The sequence below is a fragment of the Myotis yumanensis genome, unplaced genomic scaffold (assembly GCF_028538775.1).
Source record: "Myotis yumanensis isolate MYYU_CA2020_CCGP unplaced genomic scaffold, mMyoYum1.0.hap1 SCAF_3, whole genome shotgun sequence".
Lineage (NCBI taxonomy): Eukaryota > Metazoa > Chordata > Mammalia > Chiroptera > Vespertilionidae > Myotis > Myotis yumanensis.
Window position 1 is genome coordinate 165,797,101 of NW_027223754.1, and position 19,636 is coordinate 165,816,736.

Here is a 19,636-nt window from a genome sequence, read left to right on the forward strand (position 1 = left end):
TGGCAGGGCCGTGTAGGCATTGGGAGAAAACGCAGTTAAAATGGGAGGGAGAGAGGCAGGGAGGTCGATGGCGTGGTATCCGTCTAGAGCTGACTCGCCATGGGGGAGGGGACGAATCCGTCTCTTACCTCCTAGCCAAGCAGGGGGCAGTGCAATGGGGTCTCCCGCGGAGAGGGAGGGAGGTAGGTCAGGGCAGGTCCATCAGGATGGCAAGAAGGTTCCTACCGCCCCAGGCAAGTGGTTTCAGGAGTCCCCAGGTAGGAGGAGGAAACGTAAGAATCTCGGGGATGTGAATGGACAGACTGGGTGAGTGCGTACGAGGGTCTTAGGTGCCAGCGAATCTGCCGGGGGGGGGGGGGGGGGGGCATTGAGGAGAATGCTCCGGGGGGGCGACTCCAGGCAGCGAGTCACAGACACTCGTGCAGGACGCGCGTGTGCGTGCAGTTGCGGCAGCTGACGTGGCAGCACCAGTGGAAGGTGCAGTTGCAGCGCTCAGTGACGCGCTGCGTGCGTGTGCGGTGGCCCCGGCCACAGCAGAGCAGCTCACAGCCGTCCAGCGCGGGCGACGAGCTATTGCAGGCGCGCCCCGCAGTGCCCGCTGTACCCAAGCGTCCGCTGTAGGTGCAGAAGTTGGGCGATTTCTCGAAATAGACGAGGTCATGGGGTGAAGGCGGCTTGTGCGCAGGGTCTTCCGGCTCGAGGCGGAGCAGTTCCGCCCGCGAGGCACGGTTGCTGCCGCGGTTGCCATAGAGGACGCGCGAGGCGCCGTCGAAGCGGTCGCGCAGCACGTCACCCACGGCGCGCAGCGTGGGCAGTCGCATCCAGCACGTGCGCACCGTGCACGAGCCGGACATCCCGTGGCACTTGCACTCCTGGCGCATCTCGGAGAACACGGTCTGGGGGGCAAGGGAGAAAAAAGGCTGTCCCAGGGCGCTGCCGGAGCCGGAGCCGGAGCCACCATCCCCATAACAGCCTCCTCCCGGCGCCGCTGGGACCTCAGCACAGGGCCAGGCCCAGCCGTGCCCAGGGGAAGGGAGGTAGGAAACGTCCCGCAGGGATTTGGATATCACGCTGTCTTGGCCTTTCAGCCTCATTTTTTGAATCTGGACAATGGAGGAGGCAGTAGACAATGATTTCTATGGGTTACATGACTTCCAACCTCTTCGGTTCTACCCGTCCTCGGCCCCAGGCACCCCTGTGCCTCCTGCCACTTAACGCTTCCATTCTCAGGCTTCCCTCCAAGCCGCCCGCTCCCTCAGGATGCTCTCCCCTGGTTCTCTGCCCCGAGTCCTGGCCTGATCGCCAACCATTGCTTCCCAAGCAGGAGGTCAGCCCCGGCGCAGACCCCTGCCGCTCCGCGTCGGTTGCAGAGCTCCTCAGTCTGCTCACCGTTCGGCCCGCCTCGTTGTTGTGAAGGTTCATGAGGAAGCGCAGGTCCCGCCCCTTCTCCCCGGAATCCACAAACTCCCGGCCGAAGAGGCGACCGAAGTCGATGTTGTCGCTGCAGCCTCCCCAGTGCCAATCGGGGCCCCCAGGGCCGCGTCGCCGATAGTCGCACGTGCAGGACTCGATGGAGCCCTCGGAGCAGGAGCGAGCCACCGAGTGGGTGACCCCAGCAGAGGTGATCGCGAAGATAAATGCTGTTTCCCGACAGCCTGTGGGGGAAGGGATCAGGGATCAGCGAAGGGCCACGCAGGGTGCAGGGTGCAGGGTGCGGCCAGCACCCTCAGTGAAGGGCTTGGGACCCTGGAGTCCGCCGCCCCGCCTCCGCCCTGGGCGTCCAGGCGGTGGGCTGTGTTGGGAAGCTGGCCTCATAGGGAAAGCACGTGCGTGGGCACGCAACCACGTCCACAGTTGTCCTCACGCGTTAGAGACTTAGCGCGCATTTTGGCTTCTCCGTGGAAGTGGGGCAACCCCAGAAAGAAAAACAACAACAACAACAACAACAATGAAGAAAGAGGAGCGGAGGAACTCTGCACCGCCGACACCTCTCTGCAGCCCAAACTCGGCCCGGGCCCGTGTTGGCTAAGCAAGCCTTGGCTAGGCAAGACGCACCCCTACAGAGGGCAGGGGCTGGGGAAAAGCGACCGTGGCCAGCGGTCAGCGGTCAGCGGCCACAATTCAGGACTCCCTGTTTCTGAGGCAGTGGCTCAGGAAAGTTAAGCTTCGTGTCCGAGGTGTACGGCTTGAACGCGTCTGGTGGGCCGAGCATAGTGCAGAGCTGGCGCCCGGCATAAAGCTCCCGGCCAGTTGACGGCGTGACCCTGCCGCAGCCTGGGACATCCTCCCTGCACTCGCCCACCCGTGCCCTGTGGGTGACCCCGAGTTCCCCTAGTCCCGGAGGCGTCGCCTTCCCGGGTACCCACCTCGGTTGACGATCTTGCCGAAGAGGTGGGGCCCCGAAGCCGTGGGGCAGTTCCAGCGGCGGTTCCGGAACTGCCACTTGCACTCGCGCACAGCGCTCTGCAGCCCCCCACTCACACTGTGCAGGATCCCTGGGTTCTGGCGGATCAGCCGCCGCTGCTTGCGGCTCAGCAGCTGCAGACTGGGCTCCAGCACCAGCTGCAGACTCTTGGAGTCGGTCAGTAGGTTCGTGGAGGAGGCTACGTTCACGATGCCCCTGGTGAGACGCATGATAGCTCAGGCTCTGGAAGGGGGACCTTTCCCCTAACCAAAAAGGTCGTGCCCACCCTGCTGTGTTTCTGGAGCTATTTGTCGGGAAAGAGCGGCGGGAGATCAATAACAAGGTAATGACTCTGCTCTCCTGGGCTCGCTAGATTGAAAGGACTGGTCATCCAGACTTTGGTGAGACCGAGAGTTCTAGGGGTGCTAGGGGCCCTGGGTGTGGTGACTGGACAGGGGAAGCACCGGGAACCCGGAAAATAGATGCCCACCTAGGCTCTCAGAGCATGTTCCCGGCAGCCTGGCGAAGAAATGCTGGCCTGCAATCCATGCCCACCCAAGGCGTGAAATGCTCAGGAGTCCCACCCTCTTCTCGTCTCCTTTCTAAGCACGCCTGGCCTTTCACTTCCTGAAGCAGGCAAACCTGTGGCGTGGCTGCCACCTTAAGCCTGGGTTTGGGGCGCATGGAAGGAGGGCGGTGCTAGAGGGAGTGGGCTCGCAGCTGGAATATCGTGGACTGCCGTGGCCGGACCATTCACCCCACTTCAGCAGAGCTTGATTCTCTGGAGCAAACTCCGCTCCAGAGCGCCCCTCGGCGTCTCGCAGGGAAGTCCGAGCGCTGGAGGGAGCCTGTCTGCGGACGGATCCCAGAGCGTGGGAGCTGGATAGGGCTGGCCCCTGGCTCTGCGCCCCAGACAAGTGGCGACCCCGCACCAGCTCACTTACCACCATCGGCCACTGCTGTTGGCGGCCAGAGCTGCAGGCAGAGCGGCCAGCGCCAGCAACAGTGTAGCAGAAACCCAGCCGGGCAGCAGCGCCCAGTGCCCCATGGCCTGCCTGGCCTTGCCCGCTCTGTGTTGCAGTTGGGGCGGCTTTGGCTGCTGCCCGCGACGGTGGGACGGGATGCGGCGGTGGCGGCAGTGGTGAGAGTTCGCAGTCTGGCTCTAACAGCCCTGGGGGCGGGCGGCGGGCAGCATGGCTCGCGGTCCCAGCTGGTGGGCTGAGGCAGCCACGGCGGGGCGGGCGGCACCGCCTCTTATAGTTGCGGCACTGGCTGAAGTGACGATAGGAGGCTGCCCCGCCGGGCCGCACTGTGGCACCAGGGCGCACTGGTCAGGGGCACGCACAGACAATGGGCAGCGAGCGGGGCCTTGGCTCCCGCCCGTCTGAGCCCAAAGCTGACGGGCTGGCCGTCGGGGCTCACCCCCGCCCCCTGCCCGGTGGCTCCCGCCTCCGGGCCTGCACTGGCCGTCGACCCCTCCCCTTAGGGCGCCCTCCCACGCGCGCCCGCCCGCCTGCCTCTCTCCCGTTGGCGTCGGGAGCCCGTCGGGGGCCAGCGTCCGCCAGGGGGCGCAGCGACAATGTGCTCTCTGGATTTTCCGTGAGAATCCACCGAACCGGCCGCTATTGCCGCCTGCCCTGGGGCTGTCCCCTCGACGTCACCCCAGGCTTCGCGGGTGTCCCCTCTCTCCCCCATCCTAAGTGGAGGAAGAAAAGCTGTGGTTCTGGGCAGCGACTCTGGGGAGACGCCTTCCCTCCCAGGAACCCCCGATGGCTCTGGCTCGGTAGGGAAGGAAAAGGGGGAGACAGGGGGTGGAGGTGGGGCTGTGGTCAGGGAAATCCCCGGTGGTGGGTTGGGGGCGAGCTGACTAAACAGAGCTTGGCCATGAAGAGAAACCTGAAGAAGCGGTGGTTTGTGTTTATGGGCCGGAAGGTGCACACTAGTGGCTGTGTGTGTGTGTGTGTGTGTGTGTAAGTGGGACAATGCAGAAGTGAATGCGTGTGAGAATGCACACGAATGTGTTCTGAGTGTACACACTCCTGTGTGTTTTCACGTACAGAAACTCCCCGGTTTAAGGAGGGATGTTAGAAGCCTTTCTAAAGAATTTTGGGATTTGACTCAGGTCAGAGGGACATCAAGTCATCTTGTCACAGCCACCACCTGGGGCAGTGTACCATCTTCTATGTGTCAAGAAGGAGGTGGCAATTACTGTCAGGAGAGACCCAGTTGACTGAGGAATAGAGTGTCTGGGACTGTGTGTGGAGGTGGGTGAATGGGTGGATGAATGTGTGCATGGGGAGATTAAATATGCATATATGTGTCACTCTTGCCCTGTGTACCTTGTGTCATCCAATGGTGTGTCATCCTGTGGTATGTGTCAAGCTGTGCATGTCACTAGGGGAGAGGTCTGAGCCAGCAACCAAGGTAGTGTCAAGATGAACAAGGCCTGGAGTGTCTGAGTCTCTGAGAACTAGGCTCGGGAGGAAGGGCAATGGAATAGATGTCAGATGTATGTGTGGTGGGGGAGGACTGGGAAGAGAAGGGCCGCTGGCTAAAGTGAACCCAGAATAGGAAACTTGTGCTTCCATGTTTTGATTATTTTTGGATTTTTCTGCCAAGTTTCTGTCTTGCCCCCAAACTCTGGTTCTTTCCACTCTAACCAGGCTGGGAGACTCCTCTGTTGTACACTTTTCTCTCCCCTCCCAGGGACTCCAATTCAGGTTCAAGACCACGTTGGCCTTCGATTGAAGAAGTGGCTGCTGTTTCCTATACAGGGCATGGGGGGCACTGCCAGCCTAGTTATCATGTCCCCTCAGCACACACCGCTGGCCCCTGGCAGGAGGGAGGATCCCCTCCTGTTTTACAGAGGGAAAATTAGATTAGGTAGCTGTCCAAGGTCCACACAGCTGATAAGTGAATAAATGATAGAGCCAGGCTGAAACCCAGACTATTTTGACTCAAAGCCCAGGCCTTTTTCACCTGACCAGCTGCTAGTGATTGTGATTCCTGCCTCCCTTTTGGATGCTCTCTTTTTCATGTCTTTTGCCTTTAGGATGCTTTCTCACTGAGCAATGTATCTACAGAGTTCCAAGTCCTAGAAATGACCAGGCTTCCCCTCCAAAGCAGGGAAATCACTCTAAGGAATAAATGCCTGATAAGTTTAATTGATCTTCCTGGGCATTTGCATTTTAAATGAGATATGTATTAACCTAAATGAAGCCTAATGGAGGTTACTTTTGAGGGGATTGTTCTTCCAGGCCCTTTGCCCAGTACAGTGTACCTGGCTCCTCTAAGGATTCAACCCTGAGGGACCATGTGTACTGGCCCAGCATTCTCTGAGGGTCCAAAAACCAGTAGTCTCTGCTGAGGGGACCCAGCACAGATTGCTCAAGTAAATAGACAATGTACCATAGGCAGCTTTGTCCTTTAGGAGTTTCTCCTCACTGGGGCCTGGGTCAAGTCTTTTGGCCGGTGGATTGATAAAACCCCAGTGGAGGTGGGAGGTGGGCCAACAGAAAGGGAAACCCTGTCTGTGACCACTGGTGACAAGCAGAGGTGGAAAGAGAGGAAAGAAGAAGCCAGTATTCCACCCACCAGGAATAGGAGGGAAGAGCGGGAGGGCTCCAGGTCTGGGTCACATTATGGATGACCTGGCCCAAATTTCTATTTGGATCAAATCATCACTCTGTCCATCGTTCTCTGTTTCTTTCCTGTATCATCAGCTTATCTCTCTACTGGATCATCGTCACCAGCATATAAATGTGCTATAGTATCTCCCATCTAAAAACTGCAAAACTTATTTGACTCCACACTGCCACCCAAGATTGCCTCATTTGTCTGTTTTCTTTTACAGCAAAAACTCAAAAGGTTTACCTTAATCACTAACACCAACTTCTTTTCTTTATTCTCTCTTTCCACCCTAATCAGACCTTTGAACCTGCTCCTCCTCCTATCAAAACCATCCCTGACCTCCTTGTTGCTCTATAGTCAACTCTCAGGGCTCATCTTGACTAACCTTTCAGGAGCAGCACCTTCCTTTTTGAAATATTCTGGAACACCATTCCTACCTCCTGGGCTGCTCACCTTCTCTGTCTCCTTATCTGGTCCCACCTTGTGTACCAATTTCTAAACTAAATTGGGACTGTACCCCAATTCAATTGGGAACCTCTTCTCAGTCTACACTCACTCCTTTGGTGAACTCTCTAGTCTCATGCTCCCTAATTTATATCTCTAGACCCTCTGAACTTGCACACCTAACAATTGAATAAGCATCTCAAAAAGACACATGCTCAAAACTTGAACTCCTGATTCTTCCCTTGCCCTAACCTGCTCTGTCATCAGTCATCCTCATCTCAGTAAAGGGCAACTCCATCCTTCCTTTAGTTGCTCAGGAAAAAATAAATTTAAAGTTATCTTTGACTCGTCTGTTTTCTTATACTGAACTTCAAATCAGTCAACAAATCCTGTCCTTCTGTCTTCAAAATATATGCAGAATCTAACCCATTCTTACCACCCTACTGCTACCATGGTAGTTTGTGCTTATGGGCCAGAAGGTGCACAGTAGTGGCTGTGTGTGTGCGTGTGTGTGTGTGTGTGTGTGTGCTCTTCTACCCTTGCCCCCTCTCCACACACACAGTCTATTCTCCACACAGCAACCAGAGCTATTTTTTCTAAAACAAAAGTCAGATTATTTAATTTCCCTGCTCAGAATTTTCCAGTGAGTCCCCATCTCACTCAAAGAAAAAGGCAAAATCTTAACAGTAGCCTACAAAGCCCTTTATGATCTGACTCTGCTCCTAGCTTGTCCTCTCATTGCATTGCCTACTGCTCTCTCCCAGGTGGGCTCCTCCCTCTCACCACCCTGGCTTCCTTGCTAATTCCTTGAACATACTAAACAAGCTTCTGTCTCAGGATCCTTGCACTTGCTTTTCTGCCTTCTGAAATGCCCTTCCTCAGATATCTCCATAGGTTTGTTTTCTCACTCCCCACCCCCTATAAAATGAAATCCCCTTACCTCCTTTACCCTGCGCTATTTTTCTTTGTATCACTTTTGACCCCTGAGTATTTTAAAGGCTTGAAGTATAAAATCAGTAGCAAATCGGCCCTCTGGAATAGAAACCGGGTAGAGAGATGTCTGAGAGGAGAGGGGCTCTACCTTAACCTTGGTGTCTGGGGAGGAAGCAGGGGGACAGGGCTGAGTTTGTGGGCAGAGGAGCCTACCTTCCTCTGAAGCACCAGCAGGCGGCACTACCTCCTTGGTCTGAGAAGGCATCAGCCTCTGGTAGAGAAGCGGACAAAGTTCTGGGTAAGGTAATCCCACCCACTCTTGGAGCTAACTGCTGACTGTGGGGGCTTCCTGAGAGTCCAGCGCCTTTGGGCTTCGGGCCCTTTGGTGCCTCCAGGTGGTGGCCTACGGTGCTGCAGCAGAAGGCGTGAGAGGAGGAGGGTGGGCAGCACAGCTGAGCTCACCACTGCGGGCGCATCCATCCCTTCTGGGCCTATAATTTGGGTTCCCCGGGCCTGGCCGCCCCTATCAGCGGCTCAGCAATAGATGACTCACTCGGGACCCTGGGCCAAGGCAAACACAGCGGGAGGAGGAGAAGGAGGTTTCCGAGGCTGCTCTTGGCTTTAGCCACCGCCTCAGTTGCTGGATCCCCCAATCTCCAGAGGCCCCCATTCTTTTTTGACCCCCGCCCTCCAGGGCCCCAGTGTCCTTCACAGATAGATCCTGCTACACCCTCCATCCCTATGACGGGAAGGCAGCCCTCCACTCTTCTCATCAAGGAGCAGGGGGATCAGCTTGTTCCCACTCCCTCCCTGAAGTAATGACAGCCCCTCACTTTCCCCTCTAGTCATGGCCCCAACCCTTGTCAAGGTCTCTCTGGTTCCCGCCCCTCCCCTTTCCTGGAGCTGGCCGCGTGCTTGGGATATTAGGCAATGGGTGTGTACCCACAGCCCTCTCCAGGCCCCGCCTGCCCCACCACCCTCAGCGGCCTGCCTGCGGGTCAGTGCTCAGGCCAGCCGGTCGGGCTGAGGGCACTGGGGGCCAGCTCAGGCCACCCAGTCTGCCTGCCTTTGGCCTCCTGTCCCAGAGCTAGGCTTTTGCAGGAAGAGAGACCAGCTGTATGGGTTTTTGGATTTGGGACAGGCTAACTTGTGGAGCCCTGGAGTCACTGAGAAGTTGCAATTGATGGTTCTGACCCTGGCTCTTCCTTGGCATCTGACTATATTGCAGCCTGACAAGGACCGAACCAGAAGATACAATCCAAAACCTGAGGGGGACTCAGAGACACATGCTCAAGTGATCCCCATGGGAGAAGAGGGCACTAGGACACCTCATTCCCCTCCTCCAGGGACCTGTGTGGATTTCTAGGCTGACATGCCCGAAGAAGGATGAAGACACTGGCAAGAATCACCAAATCCAGGTGTAAGGATGAAAGCTAATGGGATAGGTCTTGTGGATTCTGATGGCCTCAAAAGCCACACATGGTTTGGTTCTTGACCCCTAAACAGGAAGGAGAGGCAAGAGCGCTAGTGTACCTTCTCCCCCCACCTCCCTCAGGTGGGAACGCAGAAAAAAAGCAACCCTCTGTGGTCACAGCTGTCCATTGGCAGGAACCATAGCGCTCATACCTCTCCAGCTTGCTCAGGCCTGGCACATAACGGTGATCAATAAATATCCCACCAGGTAAAAATCTCTGATCTCTCCAGACTGCTCTGCCTCCTAGACAGCAGTGTCCCCTGCAGCACGGGCCAGGACTCCAGACGCGCAGGCTGAAGGCTGGCTGCTCAGCAGAGCTGCATGGCCACCACCAAGGAAGAGATGACTGTGGATGTGGGTTTCAGCCCCGTGGCTCTGCTTCCCTGGGGGGCCTGTCTCTGAGTCAGCGTGCCAGCCTTGGGATCGAAGGGCCAGCCGTTCCTTGGGCTGCGGTCTGGCAGGGGCAGGGGGGGCGGCTGGGAAGCCTGGGGCCCCTCTCTGGCAAAAATAGCCCACAGTGGTTAGAGCTGGGAGGGTGAGTCAGGCAAGAGTGCAGTGGCACCTAACCCCTTCACTGCCACTGGAGCTCCCTAAGGTAGCTTGCTTTGACTGTGCACCCCAAGATCAGGCTCTTTCCCTGGCTGTCTTAGGGCTGGGCTAAGATTGGGGTCCTTAGGTCCACCTCATTTCATGTGAAGTAAGTCTATGAGCCTGGAGCAGGAATATGGGCCACCCAAAGTGCAGACCTGGGATCCTGGGGAGGGCAGGAGACCTCTGGACAAGGATGCCTGCAAGCTAAGGGAAGCATGGGGCAGGCTGAAGATCTTTGGGGCTACAGGAGCCTCTGCTGGGACCAAACTCTGAGACCAAAGCTGACCCCTCCCAAGGGGCAGGCGCAAACCTCGGAGGTGGGTGGAAGCCCAGCCACCCAGAAGGGAGCTTCTCCCGCTGGCTCCCAGTGCCCTGTGGTGCACTCTTGCTGAGGGATCTACAGGAAACTGTCCGACGAGAGAAGTTAGTTCTCAGTTCTGTCTTCGTCTTGTCAAAGGCATCCTCCAGCCATCCAGCGCTCTGTGGGGAAACCGAGGCAAAGAAAAATGACCACTTGGAACCTGGGTCCCGGCTCCCTAGTCTGGGTCAGCGCACCCTCCTTGCAGCTTTGGCGACTCCAGAGCAGGTGAGAGGAACTCTGGCCACCTCCCCCTTCAGTGGGGCCGAGCCTGAACCCGGGCGTCGGGGGAGAGGGTGTGTGTGTAGGCTGGGAGGAGAGGGAGCGACTGCGCTCCCCGGGTCAAGGCGGGGGGTGCCAGGAGCGGGGTGGGGATGCCCCAGGCTCGGGGAGGGGCCGCGGCTCTGTCAGCCGTGGCAGAGCCGCCCGGGAGCTCCGCTCGAGTAGAGCCAGAGTCCCCAGCTCCTCGCTCACCCTCTTCGCTCGCTTTCTCGATCACTCCCTCCCTTCCTCCCTCCCTTCTTCCCGGCGGCCGCGGCGGCGCTGGGAAAGCGGCGAAGAGGAGTGGCCCTGCCCTGGAAGAATGCGGCTCCGCCGAGGGGGCAGAACCCGACGCATTCTCCCCACGGTTTGAGCAGCCCGAGTCCAGGCGCCCGGACCCCGCCGGCCGTGGACCCCGCACCGGAGCCGCTGGAGGTAATCGGAACCGGGAGAGCTGGGAGGGCGGGGAGGGCAGGGACGCGCACGCTGGGACCAGACAGGCACACGGGTAGTCAGACACGCATCCGCCCACGGGGGCGCAGAGATGCAGAGAGAGCCAGAGATATTGCCGGAGATAAGGAGCCAGCGAATAAAGGAGTGCCCCCAGATGTGAACGCGATAGCGCAGGGGTGGGGACTGAGGTTGGGACCTGTGAGGGCCGGAGGGGCGACGCTGGGAGGCAGGAACCAGTCGCTGGGGCGGACGAGGAAGGGGACTCAGCCTGCACCGCGCGCTCCCTTTCGGGCCGGAACAGGTCCCCTGCCCGTCGTGGTCGCACCCGGAGGCTCCCTTCCTTCCCCGCTGGTGGAGCCGGACGGGAGCCCGTTCCTCCGCCCTTCTTACCGAGCTGCCTGCCCTCGACGGCACCTGGAGGCGACCCTCTCCCCACCCCCACCCGCCGGCTGTAGGTGGCGGGGAACCCCCTCCCAATCCCGCCTCCCAGCTCGGAGGGCGTGAGGCTGCGTTGGGAGGGAGAAGCGAGTCGTGGGGCCCTGGAAGAGGGAGCGGTGGGCGAGGTGGTGGAGCGGTGTCTGTGAGTCTGTGTGTCTGCATGTGACTGTGCGTGTGTCTGTGCGCCTGGCATTGTGAGTGGGTGGGTCCCTCCTGGGCGCTCGAGTAAGTCCCAGCTGCAAAGCCTCGACTCTTCCTCCAGGGCCCAGAGCCTGGGACTCAGGGGGTGATTCTTACTGTGTCGTTTGGGGAGAGACGAGAAGGGCCAGTGGGGTGACACTGGTGAGTGAAGAGCTCGAAGTTGGGCATCCTGGGGGGGGGGTGGCAGGCGAGCCACTGCCCTAGGGCCCTCCTTGAGCCCCCCTGTCCCGCAGGCCCTGATCGGTCTGCCCACCGGGGCCTTCGGGCCCGGGCGTCGACATGCGGGAGCAGCCCCGGCCGCGGCCTCCGCCCTGGGGCCTCGCGGGCCTTCTGGTCCTGGCGCTCTGCAGTCGGTGAGCACCCAGCCCCACCCCACCCACCTCGCGGCCGGGTGGAAGCGCCGCCCCGGCGGGCGGGCGGGCTCGGCGGGGGCGCGAGGCCCGGACCACAGACCCAGCGACGCCTTCTCGCTTCCCAGGGCCCGGAGCAATGAGATCCTGGGCCTGAAGCTGCCCGGCGAGCCGCCGCTGACCGCCAACACCGTGTGCTTGACGCTGTCGGGCCTGAGCAAGCGGCAGCTGGGGCTGTGCCTGCGCAGCCCCGACGTGACCGCGTCCGCGCTGCAGGGCCTGCACATCGCGGTCCACGAGTGTCAGCACCAGCTGCGCGACCAGCGCTGGAACTGCTCGGCGCTCGAGGGCGGCGGCCGCCTGCCGCACCACAGCGCCATCCTCAAGCGCGGTGAGCCCGGTGGGGCCGGGGCTGGGGGGCCGGCCCAGGCGAGAGGAGGCGGGAAGGGACCGGTTCACGACTCGGGAGGGGCCTCTCCGGGAATTCCCCCGACAGCCTCGAGGAGCTGGTTTTGGCCACCCGTCTGGGCCCCTGCGCTTCTGGCTTCCACCTGCTCGCTGCGGGCAAGGCAGCTGGGTCCGTGTTCCCCTACTCTAAGCACCCCCCCTTCCTGCTTACACCCTGCTGGATCTGGGTTGCACCTGTGAGCGAGATGCCCCCAGCCCTGGAAGCTTCAAACGCCCCCCATTCACGCCCCCAATTTCACCCTCCTCCCTCTCAGAGGGACAAGCCCAGGCTGGTGTCCCCAGAACCTCAGTGGAGGAGGGGGGCCGCCCCCAACCGTTTAAGGGTTAAATCTACTCTCCTAATTGCTGGGGTTCCCAGGAGCTGAGACTGGGAACAAAGACCCTGATGGCTTTGAAGCAGGGGAGCAGCCCCCCTCCTCTGTGCTGTGGGGGCCCCAGGTGGCTCTCACCTGAGCAGGTGAGGAACTGGCTGGAGGGGTGGAGAACAGGTCACTGCCGGCCTGGTCTGGGAGGCATCAATGCCTCTCGCCAGGCCATGCTCGAGTTTACTCCTAGGAAGAGTAAAGATCCACCCTGGGCTCAGCTTAAGGCTGGGGGCAGTACTTCGGGGACTACAGGGTTAATAGGCAGCTGCCATCTGCGGGGGAATTCCCAAGACGTGTGCAAACAGCTTCACCCCTGGAGGGCTGGGGTTGGGGGGGACCAGAAGGTTGAGCCAGGAGCCCTGCATCCTGAGGTGGGCAAGGCCTGGCCCCTAAGGAGCTGCTGTCTCTCAGGGTTCCAGGGAGCCCCTGCCTAAAAGGAAGTGAGGGATCCCCTCTTTCTTCACAGGACGTGTTGTAGGGGGAAGGCTTTGATGCCCAAATGAGAAGCATATCTACCTGAGGCTGGGGAAAGCTTGTCATCCTGAGCCTCTGTGACCCCAAAAACAAAAACAAAGGAGCCAACGTTTTAAGAGGGCCTTAGGGAAAATCACCCCCACCTCTCTCCCCTTCCCAGCATTTTATAGAGTAATAGCAGGTTAGGATAAACTTAAAGAGCAGCCTGAAGGACAAATATAAAACTAGAAACTGGAAAGGTGAAGGACAGCGCCACAGCTACAGTGCTTTGGAGGTTTGGGGGTGGTGGAGGGTAGGTTGGTTAAAATGCTGATTAAAATAACCCCGAAGAAGAAAAAAAACGAACCCCTATTGCCTGTGCTGCCACCCCACCCAAGCTCCCTGCAGGGCTGGGGAATTTCTAAGGCTTTCAGATGTAGAACTCAGTGAACACATCTTCAAAGACCACAGGGACTCCCTTTTAGTCGGCTCCCAACCCCAGGGGTCTTTCCCTCTAGGCTAGCTCTTTCATCCACACCTGAAAACCCCAGACTTACAGAGCAAGAAGGGGCCTCAGAGATCAACCCATCATCCTCTCAATTTATAGATGAGGAAACTGAGGCTCTGCGCTTTCAGTTCCTCCTTTTCTTCCAGGACTTTCCCCCAAATTACTCAGCTAGTAACGGCAGGGTCAGGATTCAGTTAGGAATTTCTGGAATTGGAGGATAGCTGTTTATTTCCCTCTGCCTCCCTGCTCTCAGCTGCCTGTCAACCTTACCCTCACCGTCACACCCTTTCATCCCCAGGTTTCCGTGAGAGCGCCTTTTCCTTCTCCATGCTGGCTGCTGGCGTCATGCACGCGGTAGCCACAGCCTGCAGCCTGGGCAAGCTGGTGAGCTGCGGCTGTGGCTGGAAGGGGAGTGGTGAGCAGGATCGGCTGAGGGCCAAACTGCTGCAGCTGCAGGCACTGTCCCGGGGCAAAAGTTTTCCCCACTCCCTGCCTAGCCCGGGTCCTGGCCCAGGCCCCAGCCCCAGCCCCAGCCCCCAGGACACATGGGAATGGGGTGGCTGTAACCATGACATGGACTTTGGAGAGAAGTTCTCTCGGGATTTCTTGGATTCCAGGGAAGCTCCCCGGGACATCCAGGCACGGATGCGAATCCACAACAACAGGGTGGGGCGACAGGTACGTGTGCAAATTGTCCTGGGTCTCTCGCTTTCTGGCCTGGCCCCAGTTTGAGAGGCATAGCGGAGTAAGAGGGTGAGATGTGATGGGTGATTGTCACCATCCGGGTAGCCCTGAGCAAGTGACTTAATCTCCGTTTTGCATATGTAAAAAGAGCCTAAGGATACCTGCCTTACAATGTCATTAAGAGAGAGCTAGTAAATAGAGCCCCTAGCAGAGTCCCTCGTCCTTGGCAGGTGCTTGTTACATGATAGCTATTATTACAGCTTTCCTCCCTATGGAATCTAGGGGTGCTGTGGGCCCAGACTCCCCATTTTAGCAGCGCTCACTCTGGAAAGAGCACTGGAGTGGGAGTCAGGACAACTGGAGTTATCCAGCTAGTGACTGAAGATAGGCAAATCCCTCTGCTCTGGCTTCAGTTCTCCAACCATACAATGAGGGAGTTGGGCTACCAACCAGCTTCTTTTTTTTCTGATATTCCACAATCATTTGGTCATTCTTGCCTCTATTTGTCCCTCCTTTTGCCTCCCTGTTCCCTCCCCTCTTCTGTGTCTCTGTGCTCTATCCACTTACTGCCCTTTCCTTCACTCTCCCCACTCTGATGCTCTAGGTGGTAACCGAAAACCTAAAGAGGAAATGCAAGTGTCATGGCACTTCAGGCAGCTGCCAGTTCAAGACCTGCTGGAGGGCAGCCCCAGAATTCCGGGCAGTGGGGGCAGCATTAAAGGAGCGACTGGGCAGGGCCATCTTCATTGATACCCACAACCGCAACTCCGGAGCCTTCCAGCCCCGCCTGCGTCCCCGCCGCCTCTCAGGAGAGCTGGTTTACTTTGAGAAGTCTCCTGATTTCTGTGAGCGAGACCCCACTGTGGGCTCCCCAGGCACGCGTGGCCGGGCCTGCAACAAGACCAGCCGCCTGCTGGATGGCTGTGGCAGCCTGTGTTGTGGCCGTGGGCACAACGTGCTCCGGCAGACGAGAGTTGAGCGCTGTCATTGCCGTTTCCACTGGTGCTGCTATGTGCTGTGTGATGAGTGCAAGGTCACAGAGTGGGTCAACGTGTGTAAGTGAGGGTCAGCCTCACAGCAGGCTGGGGAAGGGGAGAGGTGCCTTTTCAGCCTTTTGCCCTAATATCTGTCCAAGGTCAATCTTGGCCCCTGGAAGTTCAAAGTATCTACCTGGAAACGCCTTTGGGCGTGGGGTGCAGGTCAGGTGGAATCTGTCATGTGTGGCCTTCTCCCCCACAGTTGAAGGGCCTTGGAGGGGGGGAAGATGTCACCCCTCTTTTACTCTTTAAACACCTGGATGGGCTAAGATGAAATGCACTGTATTGTCCTCCTCTCCCCAACCCTGGGCCTTTAACTCGGATTCATACTCCTTTCAACTGGGGAGTCCCTATAGTTTGACCACTCTTCTCCTTTGAGGGCTAGCCCCAGGCATTGTGTAGAGCCATGAGACCTATATCCAGAAAGAAACCACTCACTCTCTTTGCTGTTCATGAACTCCTCTACTGCGGCCTGAGCCCCCTCTTGTGGGGTAATGGGAAACAGTGGTAGAGAGGTTTTTCTTAGGGATGGAACAGAGTGCTGAGGGGGGATGCTCTCCCCTAAGTTCTCAGAGTCATCTGTCCAGGCCCTTAGGGAAGCTGTCTGCCCGCCCCCCGCCCCCCCCCCATTCAGATGTTAAAGGGGGGCCTCCAAAGGAAGAGTTTTGCCTACAACTTTCTGAGCCTCTCTTTCTTTCTTTAGCAGGAGGGGTGGGAATGGATAATTTATTGTACTGAGATTTGTTCTTGGTTCCTGTTTATAACTAAAATAAATTAAGTTACTGGACTGGTGGATGCAGATGGTGATATTTCTGTCCACACTTGGGATCCCAGTCCATGGCTTCTTTTCCAGGTGAATTTTCCTACCCTACTACACTCAATGACTTTATCTATGTGTAGCCTGCTGGTCCCACAGAGGATTTGAAATGGGCCTCAGTGAATTAGTTGGCAACTCTTAATGTGGGACCTAATTATAGGCTTTATTTATTCTCTACATGCCTCAACTCCAGGGATTGCCTCAATCACTGCCCTAGAACAAGGACTAGCTGCCCCCCCCCACCCCCGCAAAAGGTCTTGATAGTAAATATATTAGGTTTGTGGGTTTTGTCACAACTACTCAACCCTGCAATAATTACTCAACTCTGTTGTTGTAGATCAAAAGCAGCCATAGACCATACATAAACAAAAAGATTCCAACACAATTCACACAAACAGACTGCAGGACCAGATTTGGTCCTCTGGCTATAGTTTGTTGACCCCTGCCCCACACTTTGAGGTCACCTCTGTGTTGGGGTTTTCTTTGTTATATATATAAATATATTTTTATTGATTTCAGAGAGGAAGGGAGAGGGAGAGAGAGATGGAAACATCAGTGATGAGAATCATTGATTGGCTGCCTCTTGCATGCCCCATACAGGGGATCGAGCCGTAACCCAGGCATGTGCCCTTGCTTGGAATCGAACCTGGGTCCCTTTATTCTGCAGGCTGATGCTCTATCCACTGAGCCAAACCGGCTAGGGCATGTTTTGGGGTTTTCAAGTCCTGAAGGTATCTCATTGTTGAACCTGCACCCAAAAGAGCAGGTGCTTTTCTCTCTGGCTCCAAATCAGAGAACTTGGGAGGTAGATACAAGATTAATGGGAAACATATAAAAGGGATTCCTGTGCTCAAAAGGGAATTTTTTTTTTTGCTCTGGAAACCAGCAACACCAGCATGCCCTCCCACTGAATTATTTGCATATGTATTTTGTCCGTCCTTATTCAGAGCTCTTCTGCATTTAATTTTAATCTTAGTGAAATAATTCCTTTATCTTTTAGAAGAAACCATAACTAGGGAAAAGATAATGTCTTTTATTCCAATCTTTCTATTCCTAGCCTGATATTTTTTTAAAACAAACCATTATCTTTCACTTGGAAAAGTGACTGCTTATGGGGTTGCAAGATCCTGATTCTAACAGGTCATCTCCTTGGCCAAGGAATGTACAACTAGAATGTAGAACAGGGGTCCTCAAACTACGGCCTGCGGGCCACATGCAAATACAAATATTGTATTTGTTCCCGTTTTGTTTTTTTACTTCAAAATAAGATATGTGCAGTGTGCATAGGAATTTGTACATAGTTTTTTTTTAAACTATAGTCCAGCCCTCCAACAGTCTGAGGGACAGTGAACTGGCCCCCTGTTTAAAAAGTTTGAGGACCCCTGATGTAGAATGTAGAGAAGTACATTTTACATTCTAGGCCAGTAATTTTCAACTGGTGTGTCACAATAATTTTTAAAATTGATTATTTAGAGAGAGAGAGAGAGGAGGGGGATATCAGTTGTCTCCCATACACACCCCAAATGGGTATCGAACCTGCAACCTAGGCATGTGCCCTTAATGGGAATTGAACCCATGGACTTTGGAGTAAGGGATGCAACGATGCTCCAACCAACTGAGCTATCTGGCCAGAGTCTCAAGAATTTTTTAAACATGCAATACTTGACTATTTAGTCAGGGGCACTGACCTCTTTTTCCTTAAATTGTCAAATAAAAAAAACTACAATAGCTAACACAATAACTGTCCAGAGTGAATGAATCAAAATTATACCTATTTTTTTTGTCAGATGGGCAAAGAATATATTCTTTGATGTGCCACAGAATTTTAGTAATTAGTTTATGTGTGCAATGAGATGAAAAAGGTGGAAAATCTATTGCTCTAGGCAATAGATATATCTGCTGCCCAAATTACTCTCAAAATCAGGTGAAATGATGGTAACACCAGGGCAGTAAGAACATTTTGAGGAGTGTTGGGTTAGGGAAGTACTTTATGGCAAAATTTTATGTCCTAAATTTCCACCTGAATATTGAGAATTCTGGGTTTGGAAATTTGATGGAGGCAGGAAGATGTCTCATCCTTACTTAGGCACTGACTGTATCTGGTGAGCATATGAGGATAGTGGGGGAGAGAGAGGGATGTAGCTAGAATGGACATAGATTATGAGAGAGAATAATGATAAGGAATATCCAGATGGGAATTTTGCATACTCAGTAAGAGCAAGGAGAATCTCCAATGGAGTCACAGCAAGAATATTTTAGCTTTTTCTGGTTTCCTTCCTCTGTAGTCCTTTTGACTCCTTCTCTCTTTCTAGCTCTCATCTTTCGTCACACATACTCTGTGGCAAACTTAAGCCCCAAACCACAACCTTGAGAAATTCCAAATGGATTTTGTCAGCAGGGCCAACACTCCCTCCCCCCTTCCACACCCCTGCTCCAGGCACACGCTCTGGGCTCAGGCCCAGGCCTGGGGTCAGTGGCAGGAGTGGGAGTGTGCAACCCACAGAGCGGGTGGCTACAATTTCAGCTTTTACTTAGCTCCAGTGGAAGTCAGAGGGAGGGAGAAAGACGGATGAACTCTAAGTCAGGTCTGTGCCTCCTTCAGCTCTAGATGAGCTCTTCTCCCTTAGCCTTTCAAGTGGTTGGGAAGCTGGAGAGTGGCAGTGATTGGCTAGTTGCCAACTGGGCAGCACCTCTCCTATCTTTGCACTTGTTTGCTCCATGGGAAGCACCCAGTGATGCTGCAACAGACATTTTCTTCTCGAAACTCAAAAAGAGTGAAGGACAGAAGAGCTGGGAGATTCTCTAGTTCCATTCATCAGTTCTGACTCAAATACCATGGTACTTGCTGCTTACCATTTCCATCCTTCTGTCACACCTGGGACCCAACCTTGAGAGGATCTGAAGTTTTGGGCAGTACCACTGACAAGTTCCACCTCCTATAAGAATGCCACAAGTCACATTAGTGTCATTGGGTATTAGAGAAAGGGTTTTTAAAGGATAATTTTTGTGATCAGTGTGGGTGGGGGCATAACCTGGTGGGGTGAGAAAATTCTAGGAAAAGAAATGGAAAAAGTAAAGTAATTATGTGGAGGTATCACAAGACCCACTCTAGGAGTCTGTAATAACACTGGAGGAGTCTTCTGCCACTTAAAATATAAAACGTAGCAGGGTAAAAGCCCTTAAGGGCTACAGCTCAGGACAGATACAACGCTTAGTTATAAACATGCTCCTTGTTATCCATCTCATCCCTCACCATCTTAAAGTAGGATCCTCTTGTCTTCACATTCTAGGGTCAGGTTATTCTCTAGGTTAAAATATGGAAGAAAACAGACTGGGATATGAGGAAGAGACTGGTGAATGCATACACCAGGGATCGATGGGGTAAGAGGTAGACATAGTGTGGCTATCTACCAGCCTCCTCCTTCTTGGCAGGATACAAGAAACAAGGCCCCAAATCCAGAAAAGCAAGTTTTGGCTCAGGGCTTAGGGAAGAGCCGTGTGTTCTCTTATACAGCTGTCAATGCAGAGCGAGGGCACTTAAAGAACCTCCCTCTGTTCTTAGCATTCATTGCTAGTGCCGTTCTTTGATGACAGTCTTGAGTGTTCCAACACAACTCTGCAGGTGCCGAAATGAGTGCGAGGGAAGTGGGGGTGGGCAGGAACAGAGGAACACGGATGCAAAGTCTCTCACTTTCCTTGGGTACTAAAATTCATAACCACCCAGGTACACTTCCTCAAACCACACCTCAGCCTTCAACATTCCAGCT

The 19,636-nt window shown here is 55.4% G+C and overlaps 2 protein-coding genes across 2 annotated transcripts; one reads left to right on the top strand and one right to left on the bottom strand.

Annotated features, from left to right (window-relative positions):
- Positions 1 to 407: 407 nt before the first annotated feature.
- WNT1 (Wnt family member 1) lies at positions 408 to 3,452 on the bottom strand. The gene is made up of 4 exons (XM_070407788.1): positions 3,349 to 3,452; positions 2,367 to 2,620; positions 1,390 to 1,655; positions 408 to 896 (listed from the first exon to the last, which is right to left on the bottom strand). The coding sequence occupies exons 1-4, from the start codon at positions 3,450 to 3,452 to the stop codon at positions 408 to 410; spliced, it is 1,113 nt and encodes a 370-aa protein (XP_070263889.1).
- Positions 3,453 to 9,976: 6,524 nt separating this feature from the next.
- WNT10B (Wnt family member 10B) lies at positions 9,977 to 15,833 on the top strand. Its single transcript, XM_070407789.1, has 6 exons — positions 9,977 to 10,062; positions 10,387 to 10,530; positions 11,421 to 11,540; positions 11,666 to 11,928; positions 13,630 to 14,009; positions 14,620 to 15,833. Exons 3-6 carry the CDS (start codon positions 11,467 to 11,469, stop codon positions 15,076 to 15,078), a joined length of 1,176 nt encoding a protein of 391 aa, XP_070263890.1. The 5' UTR covers positions 9,977 to 10,062; positions 10,387 to 10,530; positions 11,421 to 11,466; the 3' UTR covers positions 15,079 to 15,833.
- The last annotated feature ends 3,803 nt before the right edge of the window (positions 15,834 to 19,636 follow it).